At 53.3% G+C, this 25,519-nt stretch overlaps 4 protein-coding genes across 4 annotated transcripts; 2 read left to right on the forward strand and 2 right to left on the reverse strand.

The window, feature by feature from the left end:
* Window positions 1–4,562: 4,562 nt before the first annotated feature.
* CDEST_15575 (uncharacterized protein) lies at window positions 4,563–5,039 on the forward strand (the record flags this gene model as incomplete). The annotated part of the gene is made up of 1 exon (XM_062931730.1): window positions 4,563–5,039. The coding sequence occupies one exon, from the start codon at window positions 4,563–4,565 to the stop codon at window positions 5,037–5,039; it is 477 nt and encodes a 158-aa protein (XP_062787781.1).
* A 108-nt stretch (window positions 5,040–5,147) lies between these two features.
* On the forward strand, window positions 5,148–5,489 carry CDEST_15576 (uncharacterized protein; the record flags this gene model as incomplete). Its single annotated transcript, XM_062931731.1, has 1 exon — window positions 5,148–5,489. The coding sequence occupies one exon, from the start codon at window positions 5,148–5,150 to the stop codon at window positions 5,487–5,489; it is 342 nt and encodes a 113-aa protein (XP_062787782.1).
* Window positions 5,490–8,536: 3,047 nt separating this feature from the next.
* Window positions 8,537–10,140, reverse strand: CDEST_15577 (Putative PD-(D/E)XK nuclease; the record flags this gene model as incomplete). Its single annotated transcript, XM_062931732.1, has 4 exons — window positions 8,537–8,704; window positions 8,781–9,177; window positions 9,274–9,545; window positions 9,616–10,140. 4 exons carry the CDS (start codon window positions 10,138–10,140, stop codon window positions 8,537–8,539), a joined length of 1,362 nt encoding a protein of 453 aa, XP_062787783.1.
* Window positions 10,141–10,571: 431 nt separating this feature from the next.
* CDEST_15578 (uncharacterized protein) lies at window positions 10,572–10,881 on the reverse strand. Its single transcript, XM_062931733.1, has one exon. The coding sequence runs from the start codon at window positions 10,814–10,816 to the stop codon at window positions 10,583–10,585; it is 234 nt and encodes a 77-aa protein (XP_062787784.1). The 5' UTR covers window positions 10,817–10,881; the 3' UTR covers window positions 10,572–10,582.
* Between the last annotated feature and the right edge of the window lie 14,638 nt (window positions 10,882–25,519).

A 25,519-nucleotide genomic window follows, 5' to 3' on the forward strand; every position in this document is an offset into this window, starting at 1 on the left:
GAACGCCGATGGGTGTGTTGCCTTTGCATCAAGCAAAAGCGGCCGAGGCCAAAGAGTTATGCCATCAAAGGGTTGCAGAATGCGGAGGGTCACCTGTACGCGGACCACAATGGCATTATGGATCCGACAGGCAAGAGGCAAAAGCCTGCCAAGGCATCTGAGAAAGCACATCAGTCCATTGCAACAATTCTACAGTTGAACCCGAAGGAGCCGAAGGAACAAGATTTGATCAATACCTTGATCAAACGTTTTGACAAAACTGTATTCCAGCAGAAACTTGTCAACTGGATTGTCAATTCTAACCAATCCTTCTCGATCGTTAACGATCAAGATCTTCGAGACATCTTCAACTACCTCAATCCATCGGTGGAGATCACAAAAGCCAACATTACTGACGTGACCGTGCGTGCCATCGCAGAGCGAGAATTTACTAACAACATGGAAAGAGTGAAGGACGCTTTGCGAAAGAGTCCGGGACAGATCCATATCCAGTACGATGGCTGGAAGTCTGGTAACCGACACGCCTTATACGGCATCACATGTGTTTTTCGGGATTCAAACAATCGGCCACAGAAGTGTGTCCTCGGACTGCCTGAGCTTACAGAGAGGCACACAGGCGAGAATATCGCCGGGCAGATCATCGAGATCATTCGAGAGTACGAGATCAGCGATAAAGTCGGATATTTCACACTGGATAATGCCGGTAACAATAAAACTTCGATGGGGGAGCTTGGATTAGAATTCGGCTTCGAGTGGGAGAAGCGATGGGTTCGCTGCGTTGGTCACGTTGTCAACATAGTAGTGAAACAGATGCTGTATGGCAAGAACCCGGATGCTTTCGAGAAAGAGGTCTTCGAAGGACTTCATACGGCAGCGAAGGAGCATGAAGTCTGGAGGAGGCGAGGCTCTGTTGGAAAATGGCATAACTTTGCTGTTGTAGGTGGCTGAATCCCCGGCTTTATTTGTTATACTCACGAATACCTAGGAGGTGAGCAGATCGGACACGTGGACCGATATGCTCAAGAAGGTACAGGCTATCGAGAGCCAACTCTCTGATGACGCTCAGCTCAAGAAACACCGTCCAGTTGGAGTTGTGGTCGACAATGCTACCCGGTGGCTTTCTCAATTCTCGATGATTGAGCGCGCTCTCGTCTTAAGGCCATTTTATAATTCTTTTGTCCAGAGAGCGTCAAACGAGTGGGAGAAGGTCAACTTGACGAGAGCTGGCCACATCAAAAAGGGCTCCAAGCTGCCCTTCTTCCTGAAGGAAGAGAATCACATGACACCTGATGATTGGCATGTGCTCGGGACTCTTTACGACATTTTGCTTGACTTCCAGCTGGTTGTGAGAGGCCTTGAGGGTGATGGGCAGGGAAAACACCGGAGAAAGGTCGAGGAAAACGAGATCGACCCTCCACTGTCTGGTAAGCCTTAATTATACTTCTCAAAAGCGGCCCGATTCTTATTCTAACAGCTGATTTGTACAGGAACAAGCTGGGATCTTATTCACGCGTATGAATTTCTTCTCGAAACCCTCGAATCCGCGAAAAGAGCAGTCGCCAATTTTCCGGACGGCCATCACCTCGCTGTCAACATCAATCTGGGCTGGCTCAAATTGAACGAATACTACGAGCATCTGAACGATAGCCCCTTGATCTATGGCGCCGCAGTTCTTCATCCTGCCTACCGGTGGGCACTGTTTGACGATTTGTGGGGAGACGACGACGAAAGACAGTTATGGATTACCAAGGCGAAGGAGATGGTCCAGGATCTCTGGGAGAGAGAGTATAGGGACCTGGAGGTCGATGACCCAGAGATTGAGTTGCCTGCCAATAAGCGGCTGAAGACCTCAAGAAACAAGTTCACAGCGTGGCGCACAAAGAAGCGAGGACTGACGGCCGGGGGGGTTTCTGTTACCGAGTCGCCAATTCAATCCCCTGCTCAATCGCCTAGGTCCTCAGTTGGCGGTCTGGATCTTGATGAATACGGGCAGTGGCAGCGTGATATCGAGGATGCTGATGCTTCTGTCACAGATCCCTACGAATACTGGCACATGAGGCGGCTTAAATACCCCCGGTTGTCTAGGATGGCCTTGGATCTGCTTACTGTGCCACCAATGTCAGCCGAGTGCGAGAGGTTATTCTCGACCACTGGCCGCATGGTGACCAAGAGCCGCAATAGGCTAGATGCCAGCACAATTGGGCTTTGTCAGACACTACGGAGTTGGTTGCGTGCCGGTTTGATCGGGTCGCTAGATAGGATTCTGATGGACGAGTGACAATAACATCGACGTCACCAAGGCATGGATGCGGCCCACTAATTACCATTGTTAGACAAAGTAGGTTTCCATTCCACCCATTCCACAATATGGATCCATTTCCATAATGGATCCATTTCCACCCATTCCACATCGAAGTTATTAGTCAGCATCCATATCCACGCCATATTCACGAATGTGTCGTGGAGTGTCGTGGATTTGAACCCTGATTACGAACAGCGTCATCACTTTGCATGCGTTGAAAAGAGATGGCCAACCCATCAGGACAGTGACTTATTGCTTGGGCAGTGTAAGCAAACGCCATATCACTCCCCATGATGTGAATAATGAATGGGATTTGAGATTCCACATCCAAACAAATTGCTGACCGAAATGCATGAAGAGGTTGATCATGGTGTCAGGGACTTTGTTAGAGAAAAACACCCTCCTTGGAACATCAGTATTCATCGTAGAGCGGTTGAATAGCTCGAAAAGTACACTTATCCGCTGCTCTCAGAGACTTGAAAACGAAATCCCGGTTTAGGAGAGAACCGCTGGAATACATTCCAAGGAACAATAAAATCTCAAACTAGTACAATCCAGCCTGATCGGGAACGGCTTCTGGTGAGCTGAAGTGAACGATGTTGCCCCTGATGTCGAAGACGCCGTCATCGTCATTGACCTTCTCGTTGGCCAAGCTGATGATGAACCCGAGTTGTGACGAAAGGTCACCGTTGTTCGCGAAGGAGCCGTCCGCGAAGATGAACAGCTTCACCGTCGCGAGGTCGAGAGCGACATAGTCGAATCCGCGGCCAATCGATTCCATCTGCCATTGCAGCCGTCGATTGAGTGTCTTGAGATCGGCCTCCGTTGGTTGCTGCTGATGCTGGGCAGTGGTAGATAGATCAAAACCCGCCTCGGGTTGGCAGACCGAAGCGATGTACGCTCCTCGAGCTCGCTACTTGACGTACGCCTGCGTTGCGTCTGGTGACTTTGCGTCGACGAGCTCGATCTTTTTACCTTGCCTTTCTGCCTGAGCATGACAATACCGTCGGCTGTGAGGGTCACAATGCCACCGTTGAACATCAAAGGTTCTAAAGTGGTCAGGATCTGCTTGTCCTTCGCAGAATGGCCAGCTTATCGGAGTTCCAGGCCAATAGTTTACGCTCAACACAGCAAGAACGACGGTTCTCAGTGGGATGATCATTGTGAACGTAGGTTTCAAATCAGTCTGGTTAGCAAATGATCGAGGGGTTGTGCACCAAACAAGAAGATTAACTAGGAAGAGGGTGGGTCCGCAATAATATGGAAATACAATGGGTTTTATGTTCTTTGTTTGTTAATCTGCTTCTGGCTAGTTGCGTTATCGCAGACCAAGCACAATCATAACCGCAAACGGGCGCGATTGAGCAGGTGACCTATCAAGAGCCATAACGACGATGCTGCCATGGGTCATATAACAGCTGTTGCAGCGACATGATAAACATAACAGCAACGGATGGACTTCCGTGGTTGATAAAGCGAGATTAAACAGCGCGAAGCCCGAGTCCGTTAGGCCATGTTTACATATTCCGGAAGATGATGCTGTAAGGGTCACCCATGCGGCGAGTCTTACAGTTACGATACCCTAGTCAAAACTACTTAAGTGACTGGAAATGCAACGACTTCCGTTGACAATGTGGCTTGTAGGCAGCGTAGCTTTGATCCTCTTCAGGCAGTAGTCCAATCCCCACATGTGTTGTAGGTCTGGCCTTGTCTTCCTTCCCTTCTCCTAGACTCTGATCATACATAACGCTCTACTTATCCCCCCATCCCCCCATTCCTCTCCTCTTCTTCATATACGCAATCATACTTGCTCCCGATCGACGAATACTTTTATCCTAGCCCTGAGCCCCTCAACTCAACCGGTTTTCAGTCCAAGGCGTCCCTCTTAGAGCCGCTACTTATTCTGACTCACTCACTTGCGAGGTTTCCTGTCCACCATTACCTTGCCGACCCTCTGCGCTCGGATTCTTTGGCCTATCTAACATCCTGGCCGCCAACTGCTCCAAACATCTCACACCCTACCAAGCATCGTCACAAATACAACAACATCCCATCACCTCCCAGAGTCCTCACAGCCACGGCTGGTAGTCTTAGTCTGTAACAGGTTTTGATTATCAGTGGAGTCCATCACGTCATAACGCTTACATATCACTTCCATCTCCCGTCAAACTCCTGCCATCTGCATTAACTGTACCGCATAATCTCTAAACACGACAAATCGAACACGGCAAAGGCCCATTTATACCTCATTACATATGAAATGAAGGCCTCAAAATTGCTCTACGCTATATGTTTGGCACAGCTAGGTTTGGCTGTCCCCGTCCCAGCAACTAGTTTGGATATAGTCTCCAACGTCCCAGGCAAGACAGGTCGGCTTGCCAGAATCACTCGCGCGCCCATATTACGCCACCTGATATCAGCCTCTACCGTTACGGATGCCGAGGAATACGTCGGACAGAAAATTGGTTTCGAGTTCGACAACCGTCCAGTGTCACCATCCGAAAACATACCTCCGTCACTCGCTTTGGTTGCGCCTCAGCCACTAAAGACCACCTACCTTCTATCACTCTCTACGCAGCTGCGATCTGGAAAGGAAAGAGTGTTGGACGTGGTGGGCGACGGGACTTCTGAGACGATCGAGTGCCGCCACGACAGCATCTTATGTGCTTTGTTCCAAATGGATACTACGAAGACGAAAGACTGCTTTTTTCGCCTAAAATATATCTGCTTACTGTAAAGAGTACTGAGTACTATCCAGCCATCTACAAGGTCAAACTGGCTGACTACGAAACTGCAAGTACCAGGCTATTCATTCTAGGTTGTTATCGCCTGTTCCTGGCTAGCAATGGCTCGTTCACCGGCTACTGGGGGTAGGGTCCAGATGGATTACGAGTTTGTGGAAGCGGAGAAGTGCGCTCAACTACTCTCGCATGGCAAGCTACCAATTTCTACATCAAACAGCATGGTCTATTTGGGAAAACGTCTATCTCAACCAGATAGTTGGGTGGCACAAAACTACCAACTCTATAATATTCCTCAGGGGAACGATTGTCTGCACGGACACGATGAAACCTGCATTTTAGACCTGGCTATCGGCCATAACCCAGTGTGTCTATATGCCCTTGGGTTTCCCGCTGTTCTAGAGGGCCATGCTGTAGTGAACAGTCCGTATCCCACCGGGCCGTAGCTAAGGGTAGTTACTGGCTCATTCATGGCTGGTTCTGGCCAACACTGATATCGAGAGTAGAGTTTGGTGACTTTGCCTAGGCAATTGAATTCGATTATAGGTGATCGAGTCTTTGTAGTTAGCCACCAAGGTATCGCTATGTAACTTAGGGCTTGTAAATCAATCTCAGAGAAGTAAGTCATTTCAGGGTGTGCTAGCTTTGTAATAGCTACCATAAATAACACCGTCAATTTCTATCGTGTAGCTTGGAGAAAGGCTCAAGGAATGATACAAGATAACCAAGCGATTTCTTAACTATTTAGACTCCTACTGTATTTGATTCGAGAGATCCGCAAAGGCTTACTGGCATTGCATTCCAGCATCGCCCTGATCTCTTTATGCAAAATGACACAGTCAATCTCTTTAAGTAGTTTCAAGTCATACTACGACACACAAGCTCCAACTACAATAATTTCCTGGTATTCGACTACTGATCCAGGTCGCTGTGGCACACAGTAATCATGGTAAAAAACGTGTCAAATGGCGAGATGGGCCCTGTCTGGTTGGAGACCATCATCAACACCGATCCAGTTATTGCTTTCTAGCAATTGATTCAAGCTAGGTTCAGCTAACTCTCAAGGTTCGTGTGTACGTACCGGACAGTAAGTCAACATACCCACTTTTGGAACACCTAAAAATGCCTTAACTCAACCCCCCCACATCCGAAACACCCCCGCATCCGAAACACCCCATTTCTCCTCCTTCACCACCATCACCACCTTTTTTAAACTATCATAACAATTGCCATATATAACCAAACAACGCCGTTTTTTCAAAATACCTTCTTCAACCCATCATGAAGCAATACTCCGAAGATGAGCTCCAACGGGCCCTTCTAGAGGTAGCAGCTGGGAAGGGTATCCGGGAAACAGCTCGCGCATGGGGTATACCAGTTGCATCACTTCATCACCGATTCCATGGGCGGCAAAGCAAAACTACTGCCTATACCCATATGCAGCGATTATCCCAAGCCCAGGAGGATTATCTGGCTGGATGGGTTCAAATCCAGGATGCCCTAGGCGCTGGCCCTACCCATCAACAACTAAAGGGCCTGGCAGAGCGTATGCTGGGCGATACCCATGATACCCATCAACCTCTGGGCAAGAGATGGGTATGCCGATTCCTGCGGCGAAACCCATCAATTAGGACCCAGCGATCCAGAGCAGTAGATCCCCGGCGATGGAAGGCCCATTCTTCCGAGGTTATCCAGGGTTTTTTCCATCGTCTGACCAATATCCCTGCCATCCAGGGAATCCATCCATCCAACCGATGGAATATGGATGAAACTGGCATTATGGAGGGCAGGGGATCTAATGGGCTAGTGCTGGGCTCTGCAGCATCGCGGCATATCCAGAAAAAGCAGCCAGGATCCCGGGCATGGGTATCCATTATCGAGTGTGTGGCTGCCGATGGGAGGTCCCTATGCCCACTAGTTATATATAAGGGTAAATCAGTCCAAGTCCAATGGTTTCCATCCAACCTATCTGGATATAAAGGATGGCACTTCACATATACGGATAATGGCTGGACGACTGAAAAAACTGCCCTTGAATGGTTGAAGAAGGTGTTCATCCCAGGCACTATGCCTAGTGAACCAGAGGCAGCCAGACTGCTGGTTCTGGATGGGCATTACAGCCATATATCTACAGACTTCATGTGGGAATGCTTCCAGAACAAGATATATCTACTATATCTACCGCCACACTCCTCTGCTATCCTTCAGCCACTAGATATATCGGTCTCAGCCCATTGAAGCATGCCTATCGTAGGGAGGTTGGATATCTAGATGATTGGGTTAATGATTCAACCGTTGCTGGGAAGAGGGCATTTCTGGCCTGTTATATAAGGGCCAGAGATGCAGCCATAACAGCCCAGAACGTTACAAGTGGCTGGAGGTCAGCTGGACTATGGCCAATATGCATACAGCGGCCTCTATCTAACCCCATGGTAACTAAGGACCAGCAGACCATCCAGACCAGCCAGCAGACTAACCAGCCTAGCAGCCAACAGTGGGATGAAGCCCTATCTATCGTCCCATGGTCAACACCTCGTCGGTCTGCCGAGCTACGGCATCAACTACGCCAGTTAACCCATATAGGCAAGGATGGGTTAGATACCCATACTATTCGTCACCTATCTAGAAAGGTGCAAAAGGGGTATGATGACCAGGCATCTAGAGTGGTACTTCTAGAGCACCAGTTCTGCCAGCTAGAGGGCAAGTTGGAGGACCTACGGCAACGCAAGAGGAAAAAGGTCCCCCTATCGCCTAACAGCACCTTTGCCACTATATGGGATATCCAGCGGGCGCAAAGTCCGGATATCGGCAATATGGATAGTCCGGATGAATCCAGTGCATCCGAATTACCCAGTGAGGCCGGAAGTTGCATATGAGTGGGTGGTGATGGTGGTGAAATAAGTGGTGATAGTGGTGGTGATGGTGGTGGTGATAGTGTTTCGGATGTGGGGGTGTCTCGCAAGTTGGGGGGTTGAGTTACGGCGGGACAGACCATTCTCCTCTTCAAGGCTCTTAACCCTAGCTCTTAATATTGCATTCTCACAAACTTGAGTAAGTAGGGTTCTAGTAGCAGCGTTAACGACGCAAGCCTCTGCGTTCTCCCTTTCGAGATTTCGGTCTTGCGACCATTTGCTGATGCGGCTGAGAGAGACTGTATTGGCCCGTTATCACGGCCCGTAGCACTTGGCGCATGGTCCCGGTAAGACTTGTCATTGTCCCAATTGCGGTCCTTTCACTCCTTTCTGCGTCTCTGATATCGGCATGCCGTCTACGAGACTTCACGTGCGACTTCGCGTGCAGCCAATACTCGACTGCGATGGCTTGATGCTCTCCTTGAGCCACTCGTGTCTCCATTGGCAATGGGTCCAAGACCTGGACGTGCGGGGACGGGTCACAAAAGTCGGTTTGGCTGACTTGAACATATAATGTCTGCTACCCAGCCATTTCAGCCGCACCAAAACTCTCAACACTCTTGTTCGGAGGCTCGGTTTCCTCATGCAGTCAAAGTGTCGCTCCCCTCCAGGTCGGGCTGAAGCGCGCCAAGCAGCCAGGCACCATACTCCTCCCGCGACCATCTGGCCAGCCGCCGGAGGTGCGCCACAATCTTGTAGCAGCCGTACATCTCGTCCGAGGACCCCATCAGGAACCCTTCCCACATGATCTACCGAGCAGCACCGGTCAGCAATCCCGCAGCGGCAAGACAACGACGTAAAGGCGAGGACCAGAATTTCACGTACCAGCTTGTCGTGCGTGCGCTGCGCAAAGTCGACGCGCCAGGTGGCGCCGTGGACGAAGATGACGGGCAGGAGCGGCAGGTCGGCGGCGGAGGGGAGGCTCTCAAGGTGGCGGAAGTGGGCGCGGGCCCAGGTGGCCAGCTGGACGGGACCCAGCACGGCGTCGGCGCTCGCACTCTTAGTCTCGACCGGGATGGCGGCGGGGGTGTTGGGGTTGTCGGGCAGCTGAACGAGAGCGACATGACGGGCGTGCGGGTTGGGCTGGCGGTATGCCTGGAGAGCCGCCGCGAGGGGATTCTCCGGGGCGGGCTCGAGGAAGAAAGCGTAGTCGATCTTGACGTCGGTGAGGAAGGGATTCGACTCTCGGAAGGCTGGCAAAATTCGACACGTTGTACTGGAACTGCGTGAGATGGCTGAAGATAGGGACGGGCGAACAATGTAGAAAAACAAGACAAGGATCGGATGATATGAAGCAAGGCGAGGGGGAGCAGCTTACACATTGCGATGGGAGATTTCCGGCTCGCTTCGCAGAGCGACTTGCAACAGAGGGGCGTGCACGGCGCCATTCCAACCGGCCTCGTGTTCCATTCTAGTCTTGCAGAGGATGGTGTTCTCACGAATCTCCGCGAGCCTCATGTAGGTATAGGTGTCGCCGTCAAGGGACGCATGGCTGGGGCTCTGCGCATCGGCGCGCGGTGGCGCAACCTGGCTGTGAAACCATGCCGCCTTGGGTCGATTGGACCAGGTGGAATCTCGAGTCATCAGTTCCTGGTCGACAAGGCAGTGTTATTAACCCGCGCAAAGGAAAAAAGAGGCGCAGGAAGAGAGGGGTACGAACGCGCACACTGCTGGGGATGACCGGGCCATCCTCTAGATCCATCAAGTCGGTCATCAAGGCGGTGGGCTGTTGGAGGCTGGAGATGTGTTGTCTGTGGAGGGGATATCGGAGATCGGCGCGCAGCTCGGCTTCGCGCTTCTTCGGGCTCGAGGCGCCGGAGCGGCTACTAGAGAAAGACACGACATCGGACGACTCACTCGCCGTATCGATGGTGGACTTGGTGAATGCAGGTCCGGTCGGTGTTGCATCGGGGTCCGGGTGAGTCGCTTTGCGCTTCTGCGGGCTCGGCGTGCGCGACATGATGGATATGGAAATCGCCGGGGCCGCCTGTTCGAGATATGAGTCGAAGTATAGATCGCAGTTGGAGTTTTCGAGGTGCTCAATCCATTCCTCGATAAAGCGGGAGGGCTGATAGCAAGCAGCTCCGTCTAGGCTAACGGGGAGCATCGAGGAACGGCGGCGAATCCACGGTGATCGGGTGCGAACGGCGGGAGGTGATGCCAAGCAGTCGATTGGCATCGGCATCCGGGTGGGTTGAATGAGGCTGGGGGATGGTAGATGGTGGTTGGCGCGTGGTTCGTTGGCGGTGATTGTAGTCAATCGTCAATGTGGGTGCATTCGGTCGCGGAGCCCGATTCGGCGCTTCGATGTTGGAGAGATGTTGGCCCAGCAACTCGATGTGTGCCCCGCCCGGATCGAATGGATGGGATTGGTGGACGAAGGCGGATGTGGAGTATAATTAGTCCGGGCCTGCATTCAATGTGATTGCCTAGCCTTTTTTCCCCACCCAACTGCCTTATGTAAGTGTTTTCTGATGAACGAGAACGGGGCACTCACTCAAATCACACCGTACACTCGTCTCATTGTGGGCAACACATTTCCACGCGTACAACCAGATACCTCGTCGCCCAAGTATTATTTCATGGAAGTCAATTCCCGTTGGAGTAGTCTATTAAACCCGCGCATCTCATGTTTTCGGCGCTGTCTCGTGATATACGCTGAGCCTGATTTCCGCAATCAAGTCACTGCATGCATGCATGCAGTCATCCTCGATGAGTCCATGATAGAGCAGAGCTCGGCTTCTGATATCCATGGTGTGGGGCAAAGCGCTGTCGATTTTCAAGCCGTCTTCAGGGATAGGCAGCGATAAGTGGACGCAACGTAGTGGGGCCAAGGGCCGGACCGGTGCAGGGAGGTCCATTACCAATTCCACCGATGATTAGCTTCGCGGCCATAATCAGACCTCCATTCTACGCATTTATGTCACTGCTTGGCCGCTTGAAAGAAAATTACCTACCTGTTGTAACCTGTCCCATGATGCCGACTAGGCTCTTTTTAAGTTTATCTTAATCTACTAAGGCAGTGATCGGTATGTTGGATAAAACTTGGATAACGTAACGTGGTTGATAAGCGAGCTGCCCACCTTAACAGAATCTGACTAAGCTGCACGCAAAAATCCGTTACGAATTTGTTAAGGACTCCTAACAATTTTATAACAGAATATCGCGTGCATCTCACATAGATTCTGTTAAGGTGGGCAGCTCGCTTGTGTGGGCAGCTCGCTTATCAACTACGTTAGGTAACTTGGATAATTAGTACGGCTCCCAATAGGCTCACGGGCACCCGTGCGTGTAAAATTCCACGGGTACCCGTGGAAATGACTAAGCAATTTTACTGCACGGGTCTTGAGCCGATCGGAGGTATGAGTTGGGTTCAAGCTGTCCTTTATTTCACGATTTAACTATTTGCAGGCTACCTTCCTTAGGCTTTGGCTGTCTGAAACAGTCTGGATTGCCTGATTGACTTTATACTTGGTGTACTAGGCTATAAGGCAGGAGTTAAGGTCCTCTGAAAAAATGAGGTTATTTGCATAAGGTATGAAACTGTTGTGATAGTTTGAAGTTGGAGGAAGTAAGAGGCTGGTGGTGGGGTTGAGGCATTTTTAGGTGTCCAAATGAGGGGGTGTTCCAAAAGTGGTTATGTTGACTTAAAGCTAGAAAGTGTAAATGCGAAGGGGTTTCGTACGTCGCTCTGAGGCCGCGCAAGATATGCTGCTACAAGGGGTACGAGGCGTTGGTGACTGCACGTAAGAACTTGCAAGCGGATCATGTAAACCTTGTGTTGTTGTTGTTGTTGTTGTTGTTGTACTGTATTTAACGCGAAAGATGTATGTGACGCAGGAGAGAAAAACCGATTTCGGATTCTGCTGTCCGTCTTTTACTTTTTTGTCGTTGGTTTATTGTTTTGAGAAGTTGGTGGTGTGAGTGGAGGTGTCTTACCCTCCCGTCATGGCGGAACCAATTGAGGCGGAGATTGTGGTGGACCCGGATGACGCCCCTTTCTCGACGCCAAAGCGCCCGATTCGAGTAGCGAAGCCGACCATCAAAATTCGAACCACGACCCGACAGGACGAAGAAACAGTGCAGGAACCGAAGCGAACGACCAGGAACACGACGCGATCAGCATCAATCGAAGGAACGGCGGAACGAGTGAGCGAAACTAGGAGAAGCAGTGGCGGCGGCGGAAGTAGCGGAAGCAACGATGGAAGGGCAATGCTCCAGAAAGCGTTGGAGATGCTGGGTGAATCCCGCAACGAGTCCCAATGGCTGAAGGAAGCGCTCAAGCGGCAGATGGAGGTGGCACAGAAGCAGGAAGAAATGATACGCGACTTGAGCTTGAAGTTGGATGAAACCACGAAACAGATGAACGAAGAACTGAAGCTGGTCCGCGAGCAACTCGAAACGATCGCGACAAACGCTACACACTCCCCGCCCATGTCGTACGCCGACGTTGCGCGATCAGCCCCATCTTCCCAACCGACTAACCTCCGCACGATTTCGTCATTCAACACAACGCCGTCCAACCTCTCCGACACGCTGTACTGTACCATCGATACATCCCATGCTGAAAGCGAAGCAGCCGAGCAAATATCGGTCGGCTCAATCCGAACGATGGTAGAGAGCCAGATCCGTGCGAGCGAAGGTGACACCGCGTCTTGGCGGTGCCGAGCAGTAACGAAGGACCCTAGGAACCCCCATCGAATTAGGATTGCTTGCAGAAACGACGACGAACACGCGATGGTGAAGCGTGTGGTGGAAGCAAACCTGGCGTCAGGTGCCCGGGTCCTCCGAAACGACATCTACCCGATCCGAGTGGACAGCGTCAACCGCATAGCTGTACTGGATGAGAATGGGGACATTCGCGCCGGAGCAGCTGAGGCTTTTGGCGTGGAGAACGACGCAACGATTGCGAAGATAGCGTGGCTCAGTGATAGGAGCGTTGCGAAGGCGTACGGATCGATGGTGGTGTATCTCGGGAAAGCGGCGGATGCACGCCGGCTGCTCGGCGAAGGCTTCTTCCACGCAGGAGGAGAGTCTGGCTACACCAGGCCCTTTGAGCGCCGAGAGCGACCGAAACAATGTTACAACTGCCAGGAGATCACCGACCACAAGGCCTACCAATGCATCAAGCCCAAGGTATGCGCGAGATGCGCCGCGGAGGGGCATGGCCACCACGAGTGTAGTGCGACGATCCTGAAGTGCGTTCTGTGCGGAGGACCACACGAATCGTTCAGCAGAAACTGCAGGAGACTCTTCCCCACTCGACATGAGTAAACGTTTTCGAATGATGCAACTTAATGTGATGAAGCGCGGCGAGGTACACGAGAGCTTGATGAACGACGAGGCAGTTCGGGATGCAACGGTGTTGGCCATCCAGGAGCCGCAGGCGAGGGTCATCCAAGGCCGCCTCCTCACAACCCCGATGGGGCACCAGGGGTGGACGAAGATGGTCCCGTCAACGTGCAGAGAAGGTAGATGGGCGATCAGGAGTATGCTATGGGTGAACAAGGAAGTGGAAGCGGAGCAGGTGCAGATGGAGTCACCCGACGTGACGGTGGCAGTGGTCCGGCTCGAGGAGCGGCTGGTGGTGGTGGCGTCGGTGTACGTACCGGGTGGTGAGAGCCATGCTCTGCGGAGCATATGTGACAACTTGCGACGAATCGTGGTGGACACGAGACAGCGCGCGGACAGGGTAGTGGACGTGGTCATTGCCGGCGACTTCAACCGACACGACCAGCTCTGGGGAGGAGACGAGATCTCGATGGCCAGGCAGGGCGAAGCGGACCCGATCATCGACCTCATGAACGAAGTCGGCCTCAGCAGTCTACTGCCGCGTGGCACGAAGACGTGGCAGAGAGGGGAGCACCAGTCGACCATCGATCTCTTATTGGCGTCTGAAGATCCGACGAACTCGCTAGTCAAGTGTGCGATACACGAGACGGAACACAGGTCGGATCACAGGGCCATTAAGACGATTTTCGACGTCTTGATTCCTACACCGACACCACGGGAGCGCCTACTGTTCAAGAACGCACCGTGGAAAGAGATCAACGCTAGGATCGAGAGAGCGCTGGAAACGACAGCTTGTGAGGGAACGGTGCAGCAAAAGACGGACAGACTGATGGCGGTGGTGATGGAGGCGGTCCATACCCTAACACCGAAGGCCAAGCCGTCGCCGTACTCGAAACGGTGGTGGACGGCCGACTTGACACAGCTTCGTCGGATTTATACGTACTGGAGAAACCGAGCGCGTGCAGAAAGGCGAGCGGGACCCGCCAGGGCGGATCTGGAGGAAAAGGCAAAGGGCGCGTCGAAACAGTACCACGACGCGATTCGTCAACAAAAGAGAAAGCACTGGAACGAGTTCCTGGCGGACAACGACAACATATGGAAGGCTGCCAGGTACCTGAAAGCAGGCGATGAGGAGGCTTTCGGCAAGGTGCCGCAGCTGGTCAGGACAGACAAAACGACGACGACGAACCACACAGAACAAGCAGAAGAGCTACTTACCACCTTCTTCCCTGTCCTCCCCGAAGACATTGACGAGGAGGGTGACAGACCGCAGAGAGGTGCGGTGGACATGCCGCCTATCACGATGGAAGAGGTGGAACGCCAGCTGTTTGCGACAAAGCCGTGGAAGGCACCCGGAGAAGACGGGCTCCCGGCGGTGGTCTGGAAGCAGATCTGGCCGGTGGTGCGGGACTGGGTCTTGTCGATCTTTCGGGCATCGTTGGAAGAAGGAACATTGCCCCACCAGTGGAGACATGCAAAGATCATACCGCTCAAGAAACCGGGCAAAGACAACTACACGCTGGCAAAAGCATGGAGACCGATCTCGCTGTTAGCTACACTGGGAAAGGTGCTGGAGTCGGTGATGGCGGAGAGGATATCGCATGCGGTCGAGAGCCACGGTCTCCTACCGACCAATCACTTCGGAGCGCGGAAGCAACGGTCAGCCGAGCAAGCACTCCTGCTTCTTCAAGAGCAGGTATACACGGCATGGCGAGGCCGGCGCGTGCTCAGTCTGGTCAGCTTCGACGTGAAAGGAGCGTACAATGGCGTCTGCAAGGAAAGGCTGATCCAGAGGATGAGGGCGCGAGGGATTCCCGAGGAACTGCTCCGGTGGGTATCGGCCTTCTGCTCCGACCGAACGGCAACGATCCAAGTCAACGGACAATCGTCGGAGAGGCGAAACCTACCCCAGGCAGGCCTGCCTCAGGGATCGCCGCTGTCCCCAATTCTGTTCCTCTTCTTCAACGCAGACCTAGTGCAACGACGCATCGACAGCAACGGAGGAGCGATGGCGTTTGTCGACGACTTTACGGCATGGGTGACCGGACGGACAGCTCGGGACAACCGCGCGGGCATCGAAGCCATCATCAGCGATGCGCTCAACTGGGAGAGAAGGAGCGGAGCGACGTTCGAGGCGGACAAGACGGCCATCATCCATTTTACCCGCAAAGACTACAAGTCTGACCCGGAACCGTTCACGGTCAGAGGACAGGCCGTCCATCCTAAGGAGCACGCAAAGGTTCTCGGCGTCATCATGGACGCTGGCCTCAAGTACAAAGAGCACATTGCGAAAGCGTCGTCCAAAGGACTGAAAGCCGCACTCGAGCTACAGCGACTGAGGGGCCTGTCACCAGCGACGGCGCGACAGCTATTCACAGCGACGGTGGCGCCGGCGGTGGACTACGCCTCTAACGTATGGATGCACGCGTACAAGGACAAGCTCATAGGGCCCATCAACAGAGTACAGAGAGTATCGGCAAAGGCGATAGTCGGCACGTTTCTCACGGTCGCGACAAGCGTGGCAGAAGCGGAGGCTCACATACTCACCGCGAAAGAGCGCTTCTGGAGGAAGGCAGTCAAGATGTGGGCGGATATCCACACACTACCAGAGACGAATCCGCTCCGCAGGGTGACATCCAAAATGCGAAAATTCCGGAACTCCTACCGCTCGCCTCTCTTCCAGGTGGCGGAGGCTTTGAAGGACGTGCCGATGGAAAATATCGAGACCATCAACCCGCTTACGTTGTTGCCATGGGAAGAGAGACTCAAGGTTGAAATCGGTGAGGAGGAGACAAGAGAGTCCGATACGACTAGCACGGTCCGTGTCGCGGTCAGCAGTTCAGCAAGAAACGGAGTAGTAGGTGTTGGCGGTGTCGTTCAGAAAGGGTCGGAGCGGCGAGACGGCCCCGAACTTGAGCCTTTCTCCTTCACGTTAGGCCCGAGGTCAGAACAGAATCCCTACAGTGGACAGCTGGCAGCCATGGCATACGCGCTGCGGAGGTCACTGTCAGGCCTCACGAGCGAGAGGATCACGGTGACGACAAGTAACAAAGCGGCGGCGCTTACGCTGAAACGACCGCACCAACAGTCCGGGCAGGAGTTTATACGGTGCATCTACGATTCTGTGGAAGAGCTTCGAAAGGACGACAACGCCATCACAGTACAGTGGAAGGCCGCTAGTGAGGAAGACGAACTGCTTAAGCAGGCAAAGACACTAGCGCGCGAAGCGACCAAAGAGGGAGCCACTCCGCAGGCACGTTTCCCAGCGGCGAAGTCAACGACGCTCAACGTAGCACGATCAAAGTGCTCACCAGAAAGAGTGCTGCCGGAAAAGATCGGACGATTCTCCAAAAGAGTCGACAAAGCGCTGCCAGGGAAGCATACCCGCCAACTGTACGACAAGCTTACTTGGAAAGAAGCGACCACGCTTGCACAACTCAGAACCGGAATGGCGAGACTGAATTATTATCTTCATCGGATCGACGCAGCGTCTTCGCACATCTGTGGATGCGGACAGGCAGCTGAAACGGTTGAGCATTTTCTCTTCCGATGCACCAAATGGACGACACACCGCAGAGAAATGCTCGAATGCACAGAAACACAGAGAAGCAACATATCCTTCTACCTAGGAGGCAAGGGTCCATCGGACGACGACAAATGGACGCCAAACATGCAAGCGGTCCGAGCGACGATTCGATTTGCGCTGGCAACAGGTCGGCTAGACGCAAGGTGATGGGAGGCGGAAATAGAGATCAACCCCCTGACACATCAAACTCGACATAAACCTAACTACATAACAACCCGTGCCACAGACAGCAGGCACCGCTTCAGCCGCCGTAGATAGGACGCTGAACACTTGGAGAATAGGCTTCAAGGTGGCATGCTAATAATACATCTAAACCACGGGAATCCGAAGCGAGACGGCAGATTTGGAGGTGCAAGCAGGAAATGGAGACATCACGTATGGGCTTCAAGGAGACAAGGACACAAGCTCAGCAAGGTACATGTAATCAGCTTAGGTGCCCTTTCGGCTTTGCCGCCGGGCGTAATAAATTGTGTGTGTGTGTGTGTGTGTAATGTCTTCTAATGATTCTGATTCTGATGCTTCTATTACTTCTGTACGCAGCTGTATAGTAGTTGAGGTCCTTCCAGAAGACCTTACTGCTGCCTGCAATACAGACTGTACGCCCGAGCGCTGTGACGCAGCAACAGTCCGGCCCTGCGAACCTCCGGCTACCGAGCATGGTCTTCCGGGCTCCTTCCGGCCCTTTAACGTGCCGGCCCGGGCCCAAGAGGTACGGGAGCTGCCGGAAAGCCCGCTTGACCTATTCATGCAATACGTTCCGCAGGGCCTCGTGGAGCAGTGGGCCCAGTGGACGAATAAAGGGAGCAGTACTGTTGTTCCGTAGCCCACGATTCCGTTTCTTGCCGAGCTGCCTGTTGCAGCCCTCACGGCCCACCCAGTCTGGGTCGCCTTGCTTGCCCTATCGCCGTCTTCTTCCACTACCGTATGGATTCGATTTTCCCACGGTGGCTGTGGGAACGCTTCGATGGTCTCTAGCCTGTCCACTGGTGTGTCTCGGTATGCTGTGGCCATCTTCTGGAAAGGCGAGATGTGCCTCTTGAAGCTCTGAGGTCTGATACGTCGCAGCGGGTGACTCGTAGGCAGAGTCTGGCGACGCACCCAGAACTTGATCGCTTTCCTTTCGAATCGTTCCTGGGCTGACTGTATGCTTGCTTCTGCCTCGGCGACCGCTGTGGCCACTGTATTGAAGGTTCCAATGATCGCTTGAGCTCCAATCCTCTGTATCCTGTTGATGACCTTCATCTGGGCTGCTGTGCACCTGTGTTTCCAGACGTTCGACGCATAATCTATTGTCAGCGCTACCGCCGCCACGAAGAGTTGCCTTGCCGTCGACGGAGATAGGCCCTTAAGTCGTCTGAGCTCCAGCACGGCTTCGAGGCCTTTCGACGCCGCTTCTGCCACGTGTTGCTTGAAATGGAGTTTGGTATCCATGATTACGCCTAAAACCTTTACGCGGTCTTTGGGCCTGACTGTGTCCCCTTTGATGTCGAAGGTTGAGTAGTCTTCCGGTTGTCGCCAGTTACGGGTGAAGTGTATGATGGCCGTCTTGTCTGTTTCGAATGTCGCCCCGCTTCGTCGTTCCCAGTCGAGGGCTCGGTCAATGATGGCCTGGATTCCTTGTCGGTTCGCCTCTCGCGATGGTCCGGTGACCCATGCCGTATAGTCGTCTACAAATGCCAGCGATCCTCCGTTCTCATCGATTTGGTGCTGGACCAAATCGGCGTTGAAGAAAAGGAATAGGACAGGCGACAGCGGTGAGCCCTGAGGTAGCCCAGCTTGAGGCAGGGAGCGGACCTCCGAGTCCTGGCCGTTGACCAGCGCAGCCGCCAAAGCAACGCCAACAACGCAAAGTCCAACTAAGTCAAGCAAATGAAGCTATTCAGACCACCCAAATAAGTAAGCCAACCCCCCCCGATTTGGATTGATTGATTTGACTTCTGACTAAGGTGCTTTGACCAATGAGCGTGCTGGATTTCAGTCTCCCTCTGTCATATACCTCACCCTCCATACTTCACCCACCAGCCCCTTCATCCCTTTACTGATCGGTAATTTCTTTCCTTAACCTTCGCTGACGATATAAGGCGTTCGTTTTTCCCATTTGAATGGCTGTATTTCTATTATTAGCTTTATCCAACCTTACCTTCCCAGCTCCTACTTGATCCCCTTGTGGTCACTACCTGTTGCTGTTACCACCTCTGCCATACATACAAGGTAATGTTTTTTTCTGTCTATCGTACAGTCTACTGATAAGGCTATTCGTAGATGTCAGAACCTCTCACTGCGACTGCCCTTACCAGATTAGGACAGCCACCAACTAGGGTCTCAGCCCAAGTTGCTACCAGTCGCGCCGCCACCCTCCCTTCGAATCCCTCCATCTCCGACCTTCAACCTATCCTATGGGGGAATCGGCGATTCGTCATTGAGGAGCAGCTGGCCCGTAAGGGTGGAAGAGGCCGTACAACTTGGGTACGGGCTTATGGAGTCTTCCTTGTCGAACTCAGTCGCAACAACGAAGCTGGGCCAGCCTACTGGTGTTGCCAACGATGTGACGAAAAGGGGCGGCCCGAATTCTTCTCCGCAGTCGCCACCAGCTCTGCTCAAGAGCATCTACGTCGGTAAGTCTTTATTGTCGTGAAGCTATTCGCAACTTACTAATCTCATAAAGGGTCCATCATATTAGCCCTTGTGACCCCATTGATGGGCACAGGGATGACCCCTCTTCCGACGAGACAGCCACACCACCCCCCTCGCAACGTCCCCGCCTCACCACTTCGAGTATCCCTCGATCGAAGGTCGCTATTATTAGGGATCTCGCCCTTGCTACGATTGTTGGTCAAGACCTTCCTTTCAACCACTTCGACGATACCTTCGTCCAGCGCCTCCTTCGCTTCCACAACGTCGATCTATTCGCTCAGGTGCCATGGGGTAAAACCTCAATGGCTGACCACCTTGAGACTATATGGAGTCGAGGCAGAGCAACAGTCAAGGCTGAACTCCGCGAAGCCTCTACAAGGATTCATCTCTCTTTCGACCTATGGACATCGCCGAATATTTATGCTTTTATGGCTGTCACTTCTCACTTCCTTGACTCGAAGGGGAAGCACCAATCGCGCCTCCTCGCCTTCACTCAGCAACAAGGAAACCACTCTGGTGTCAACCTTGCGACCACCCTCGAAGATACTGTGAGGGATTGGGGCTTAGTCAGCCGTATGGGAGTAGTGATCTGCGACAACGCTACGAATAACGACACTTGCTTGGCCTCCTTCTACCCACGGATAAACCCCAGGATGACTTCACGTGACTGCAAAGCACATCGAATGCGTTGTTACGGTCACATCCTCAATCTTGTGGCCAAGTCCCTCCTCTTCGGCAGCGACTTCGAGACCTTTGAGGCTGAGTCGGAATTCTACCAGACAGTCCATCGCGATGAGGAAGATCTCAAACTTTGGAGGAAGACCGGGCCTGTGGGCAAGCTTCGGAACATCGTGAGATTCATCCGCGCCTCTCCACAACGGTCAGAACGCTTCAAGAAGGTCGCAAAGGAGGTTGATGGTGGTTCTGATTACTGTCTCTTCAACAGAAGCTCGTCAGAGCTACAGTTAATCCTCAACAATGATACCAGGTGGAATTCGACCTACTTAATGATCGAGAGGGCAGTCGAGAAGAGGCATGAGATCCGGGCTTACCTTTCAGGTCTCAACGACGACGAGGAATCCCTCCAAATTCCTATCTCTGATCACTTGACGGATGAGGATTGGCTTGTTCTCGTTGAGGTCAAGAGCCTCCTGGAGCCCCTCTTTTTCCAGACAAAACGAACGGAGGGATGGGGCAAGGGAGACGGTCATGGACGCCTTTGGGAGGTGATTACTGGCATGGAGTATATCCTTGAACACCTCGAGGAGTGGAAGAATTACTACAATCACGAGATTGCTCCTATTGTTGTACAGGAGGATGAGGAAGATGAGGAGGAGGAGGATCGGCAACTCCCTACTCGCAACAGTCGTAGTCTGAGGTCTTCAGCTCGGCGATCCTTCAACGAGAGCTCTCTTCCGGATCACGTGGAGGTTGACTGGGCCCGGCGAAGGGCTGAAGCCACTTCGCAGTTCCGTCGTCTTCGGAAGGGGTGCCAGGTGAATCTTCGGACCTCTATTGAGCTGGCTTGGCAGAAGCTGAACAAGTATTACTCAGCTCTTGCTGAGTCACCCCTCTTTGCTGCTTCAATTATTCTCCATCCCTACTTTGGCTTCAATTACCTCAAGGAAGTATGGGGTAGAGATGGCCAAGAGGCATGGGTACGGAGTGCGGAAAAGGGGCTGGAGCGCTTCTTCAATAAGTGGTATAAGGATGACGATGTGTCAGTCGTATCACTAGCGTCTTCGTCAGCCTCCTCATTGGCCCCATCTTCCCAAGAAGACAGCCACTTCAGACAGTGGCTGAGAAGTCGTCGTAGTCAGGAAGCAAGGGCGACGTCTGACGAGCTTCACTCGTACCTCAGGCAAGCCCCAGAGGAGACAGATGACCCTGCGCGATGGTGGCTAGACCGTCAGGCTCAGTACCCTCGGTTGAGTAAATTAGCCCTTGACGTCTTTGCGATCCCAGCCATGGCGTCAGACTGTGAGCGAGCCTTCAGTGCAGCGAAACTAACGCTGACGTCGCAGAGACTCTCGATGAAGGCAGAGAGTATAGAGCGACTGCAGCTGACGAAGAACTGGCTGAAGAGAGGGGTTCTACCAATGTCAGGGATCGATGGATTTGTAGTTCATCCGTGACATCGCTAGAGACCTGTGCTTAGCTTCAGTTGTTTCCTAATCAGGCAATACAAGCAGTCACGTGCCTTTAATTTGATGGATTTATCAACAGGGCCAAATAAGCAAGGATCTAGCGGCGATGAGAGCTTATTGTCAGAGAACTTTCTCCTCACAAGGTATCCACTGTTAGTAGCTGTTAAGATCATAGAGGGCTCCGGCCCACCGCACTATCATTTCTCACCATCAGCCCACGCGAGCTGAATTTCACCATCATGGCCGTCTCTCTAGACGCAGGGCCATCGATTACCGTTCACGGGGACGCCAGTACATCTCGACGGTCTGGACGTGTCCGGAAACCGACCGCAAAGGTCAGAGTGGTTGAGCAAGTCAGCTACCAAGACAATGCGGAGCTTAAAGACGAGATCAACAAGCTCTCAAACCTCGTCCAGGATCTCCTACGACGGGACGCCGAAAGGGCACAGTTCCTGAAAGACTGTTTGATGAAGATCGAATCCTTGGAGAAAGAGCTTCAGGAAGAGAAGCAGCGTTCAGACCGGCACCAACGCGGTCTAGCAAGGTCCATGCATGCTGCTAGCACAGGACCCAGCGAATCCGCCCTGAGTTTCCAAGGGCATCCCTTACACACAGCCCAGAACCAGCCGCCCCAAGTTCGGTCCTACGCGATGGTGGCGAGCCAGCCGCTTACCAGAAAACTGCATGAACCAACGCCAGCAAAACAAGCCGCAAACCGGGCGGCTTCAAAAGACCTTCGCATCTTCGCACGTCTGCCACCTGAAAGCCCGCTCCGCAACGAGAGAGCCTACGACATCTACGCGTTCGTTCGTGAAAAGCTAAGTCCCCAAGCCCGAGAAGCCCTCAAGGGGATCGACCATGTCAAGACAGGATTAGCACTCCTACCATCGTCAGCAGATGGGGCAAAAGTCCTGCTAGAGAACAGAGAACAGATTGCTGCCCTTCTCCAGGCACAGGCGGTCGAGCAGCGCGACACCTGGATCCGGGCCTATATCGCAAACGTCCCTTACACCAGACACTGCCTGCTCACCAACACTGAGGTGGAAATCACGACCGAGGAGCTCCTTGAAGAGATCCAGGCCACGACGAAACTCAAGCCCGAAAAAGCATACTTTTCCAGAAAAGACGAAGCCGAAAGGCTAGGCACGGTGACAGCCTGGTTCAAGGCGGAAGCCGTAAGGCAACTACCAAGGCGCCTCCGTTTGATGGGGGCCAGCGTTTTCGTCAACCTGCAGTTTCCGAAGGAGAAGAGGTCTCCCCAATGCCACCGCTGCGGCGGCTTTCACAACGAACGAACGTGTACCAGAAGGAAGAGATGCCTCAAGTGCAGCTCTCCTTCCCACACGACCGAACAACACCGGGCACCTTGCGGCGGCACTGAGGGTTACGATGGCTGTGACTGCCCCTTTAAGTGTCCGTCGTGTAACGGGCCCCATGCCGCCTTTGACGTGACTTGCCCTATCAGACCAAAAGTGGTGAGGGGCGTAGTCCAGAGGAGGAACAAGGCACAGCTACGGGCCATCCGAGCCGAGGGAGAGAGATCATGGAGATTTGCGACCCAGCAGTCGCATCAACAATCCCGAGAAAGAGGAGAAGAGATGGACTGCAACCAAGCTAATGAGGGACATCAGGAGAATGCGGCCCTCTAAAGTCCTGCAGATCATGCAGGCGAACGTGGCCAGACGACCACTCGCACACGAAACGGCACTGAATCTAGCCTACGCGGCCCATGTCGACATACTGCTACTACAAGAGCCCGCTATCCGCTCGGAAGAGAGAAGGCTCACAAGATGCCACCCGGGTTTCGAGATTTTCACCCCAGTGGACAACTGGGTTGAAGACAGACCCAGGGTGCTCACCTACCTCCGCAGAGGAACGGGACTACGGGGCGTACAAACACGCCCGCTGCCCAGCCCATCCACAGACCTGCTCTTCCTACAACTCCTGGCGGGAAAGCGGAAAGTTCTCACAGTCATCAACGTGTACAACGCCCCTTGTGGCTCGCTGCGACCAGGCCAAGCGATTAGGGATATCATAACAGCCTGGCAACCCGGACACCAGGAACGTGTGTTGGTCGCGGGGGATTTCAACCTCCATCATTGGACCTGGCAACCCGAGGCGACCAGCTCCTCGGACGCTGATGACCTGGTGGAATGGACAGAAACCGTTGGCCTTGTCCTCCTGTCGCCGATAGGTGAAGCCACACATAAGGACGGCAACACGTTAGACCTATGCTGGGCGTCCGGCAGCCTCCACGGGGCATCCACCAGCATAGAAACGTCCCTACACACAACGTCAGACCACGAAAGCCTGCTGACCCGGGTCCCCTTGGCCCTAACCGATCCGGTCGACCCAACCCCGGGGAGGTTCCGGCTTGACACGATGGACGAGAAGCTCTTCCTCGACATCCTTCAGCGAAATATACATCCCATGCGCCATACTGCAAGCAACGCAAGAGACCCACAGGCTCTGGACATGCTAGCACAGCAGCTCACAGATTGCCTTGTAGAAGCGCTTACGGCTTCTACAAGGCGTGCGCTTGGCAGAGGACCTGGGAGACCATACTGGGACGAGAACTGCAGGCGAAAACACCGAGCCTACACGACCAAGAGAGCAACTGTGGCAAGACTCTGCGCCTTGGGAATAGATTGTCAATGGGAGCGAAACGAGGAGGACGCTCTGAAACAGGACTTTCTCCATCAGCTGCGGCGCTCTAAGGACACGTACTGGAGAGGAAAGATCGCCGCAGCCTCCACTGGCAAAGACGTGTTTGAAATGGTCGGGTGGCAGAAGGCTAAGGGATCCTTCCAGACCCCTCCACTCCGGGATGGGAGCAATCCAACCGCGCTCATCTCACAGCCGAAGGAGAAGCGGGATCTGTTCGCCCGCGTCCTCCTCAGAAATGCTGCTATCTCCACGGACATACCAGCAGAGAGCCCAGGACCTCGCCTGGAAGCCAATCTTCCTTTCCCGCATGTTACAAAAGACGAGGTACAAACGTCAATCTTCTCTGCGAGAAGCACCACCCCCGGGTCCGACGGAATCACAACGGCCGTCCTCAAGACAGCGTGGCCCGTTATCGAGGATATCGTCTTCCGGCTCTACAGCGGATGCGTATGCGAGGGCTGGCATCCCACCTGTTTCAAAGAAGCTATCCTAGTCATCCTGCCTAAGCCGGGCAAGAGAGACAGGGCGCTCCCGCGCTCGTATAGACCAATCGCGCTGTTGTCTGTGCTCGGAAAAGGCTTGGAGAGACTTGTCGCAAGAAGGCTTGCCTGGATCACAGTCAAGTTCCGGGTACTGCACGACCAACAGTTCGGGGCCCTCCCCCTCCGCTCGTGTAGCGACCTCATCGCCGCGGCCATCCACGATATCGAGTGTGCCTGGCAAAGAGGTCTTGTCACCTCTATGCTTACGCTCGACATCAGAGGGGCCTTCGACGCTGTGCTGCCAGGGAGGCTGATCCGACGCCTCCGATGCCAAGGATGGCCGGAGAACCTCGTGCGGTGGGTCTCGAGTTTCGTCCTCGGGAGAAGAGCAAGAATAAGACTAGACGGAGAGATGGGGGACGTCTTCGACCTTGAGTGTGGGCTACCACAGGGCTCGCCCGTGTCCCCCATCCTCTTCATGCTTTACATCGAACCCTTATTCAAGCTGGGCACTGTTCATCCAGGCAGGAAGCGGTCTCGATTTGGCTACGCCGACGACATTGCCATCATGGCAAGCTCAACCTCACTAGAGGACAATTGTGCTCTGCTAGCGAAAGAATGGGAAGAAGCCCAAGAATGGGGGGCGTTAGAGGGCATCACTTTCGACACCGATAAATCCGAGCTCATCCACTTCACCAAGAGACCAAAAAATACAAACCCGCCAATAACCGTCAGACTGTTGGACGGGAGACAGCA

Source organism: Colletotrichum destructivum, chromosome 12 (genome assembly GCF_034447905.1).
Source record: "Colletotrichum destructivum chromosome 12, complete sequence".
NCBI classification, from domain to species: domain Eukaryota; kingdom Fungi; phylum Ascomycota; class Sordariomycetes; order Glomerellales; family Glomerellaceae; genus Colletotrichum; species Colletotrichum destructivum.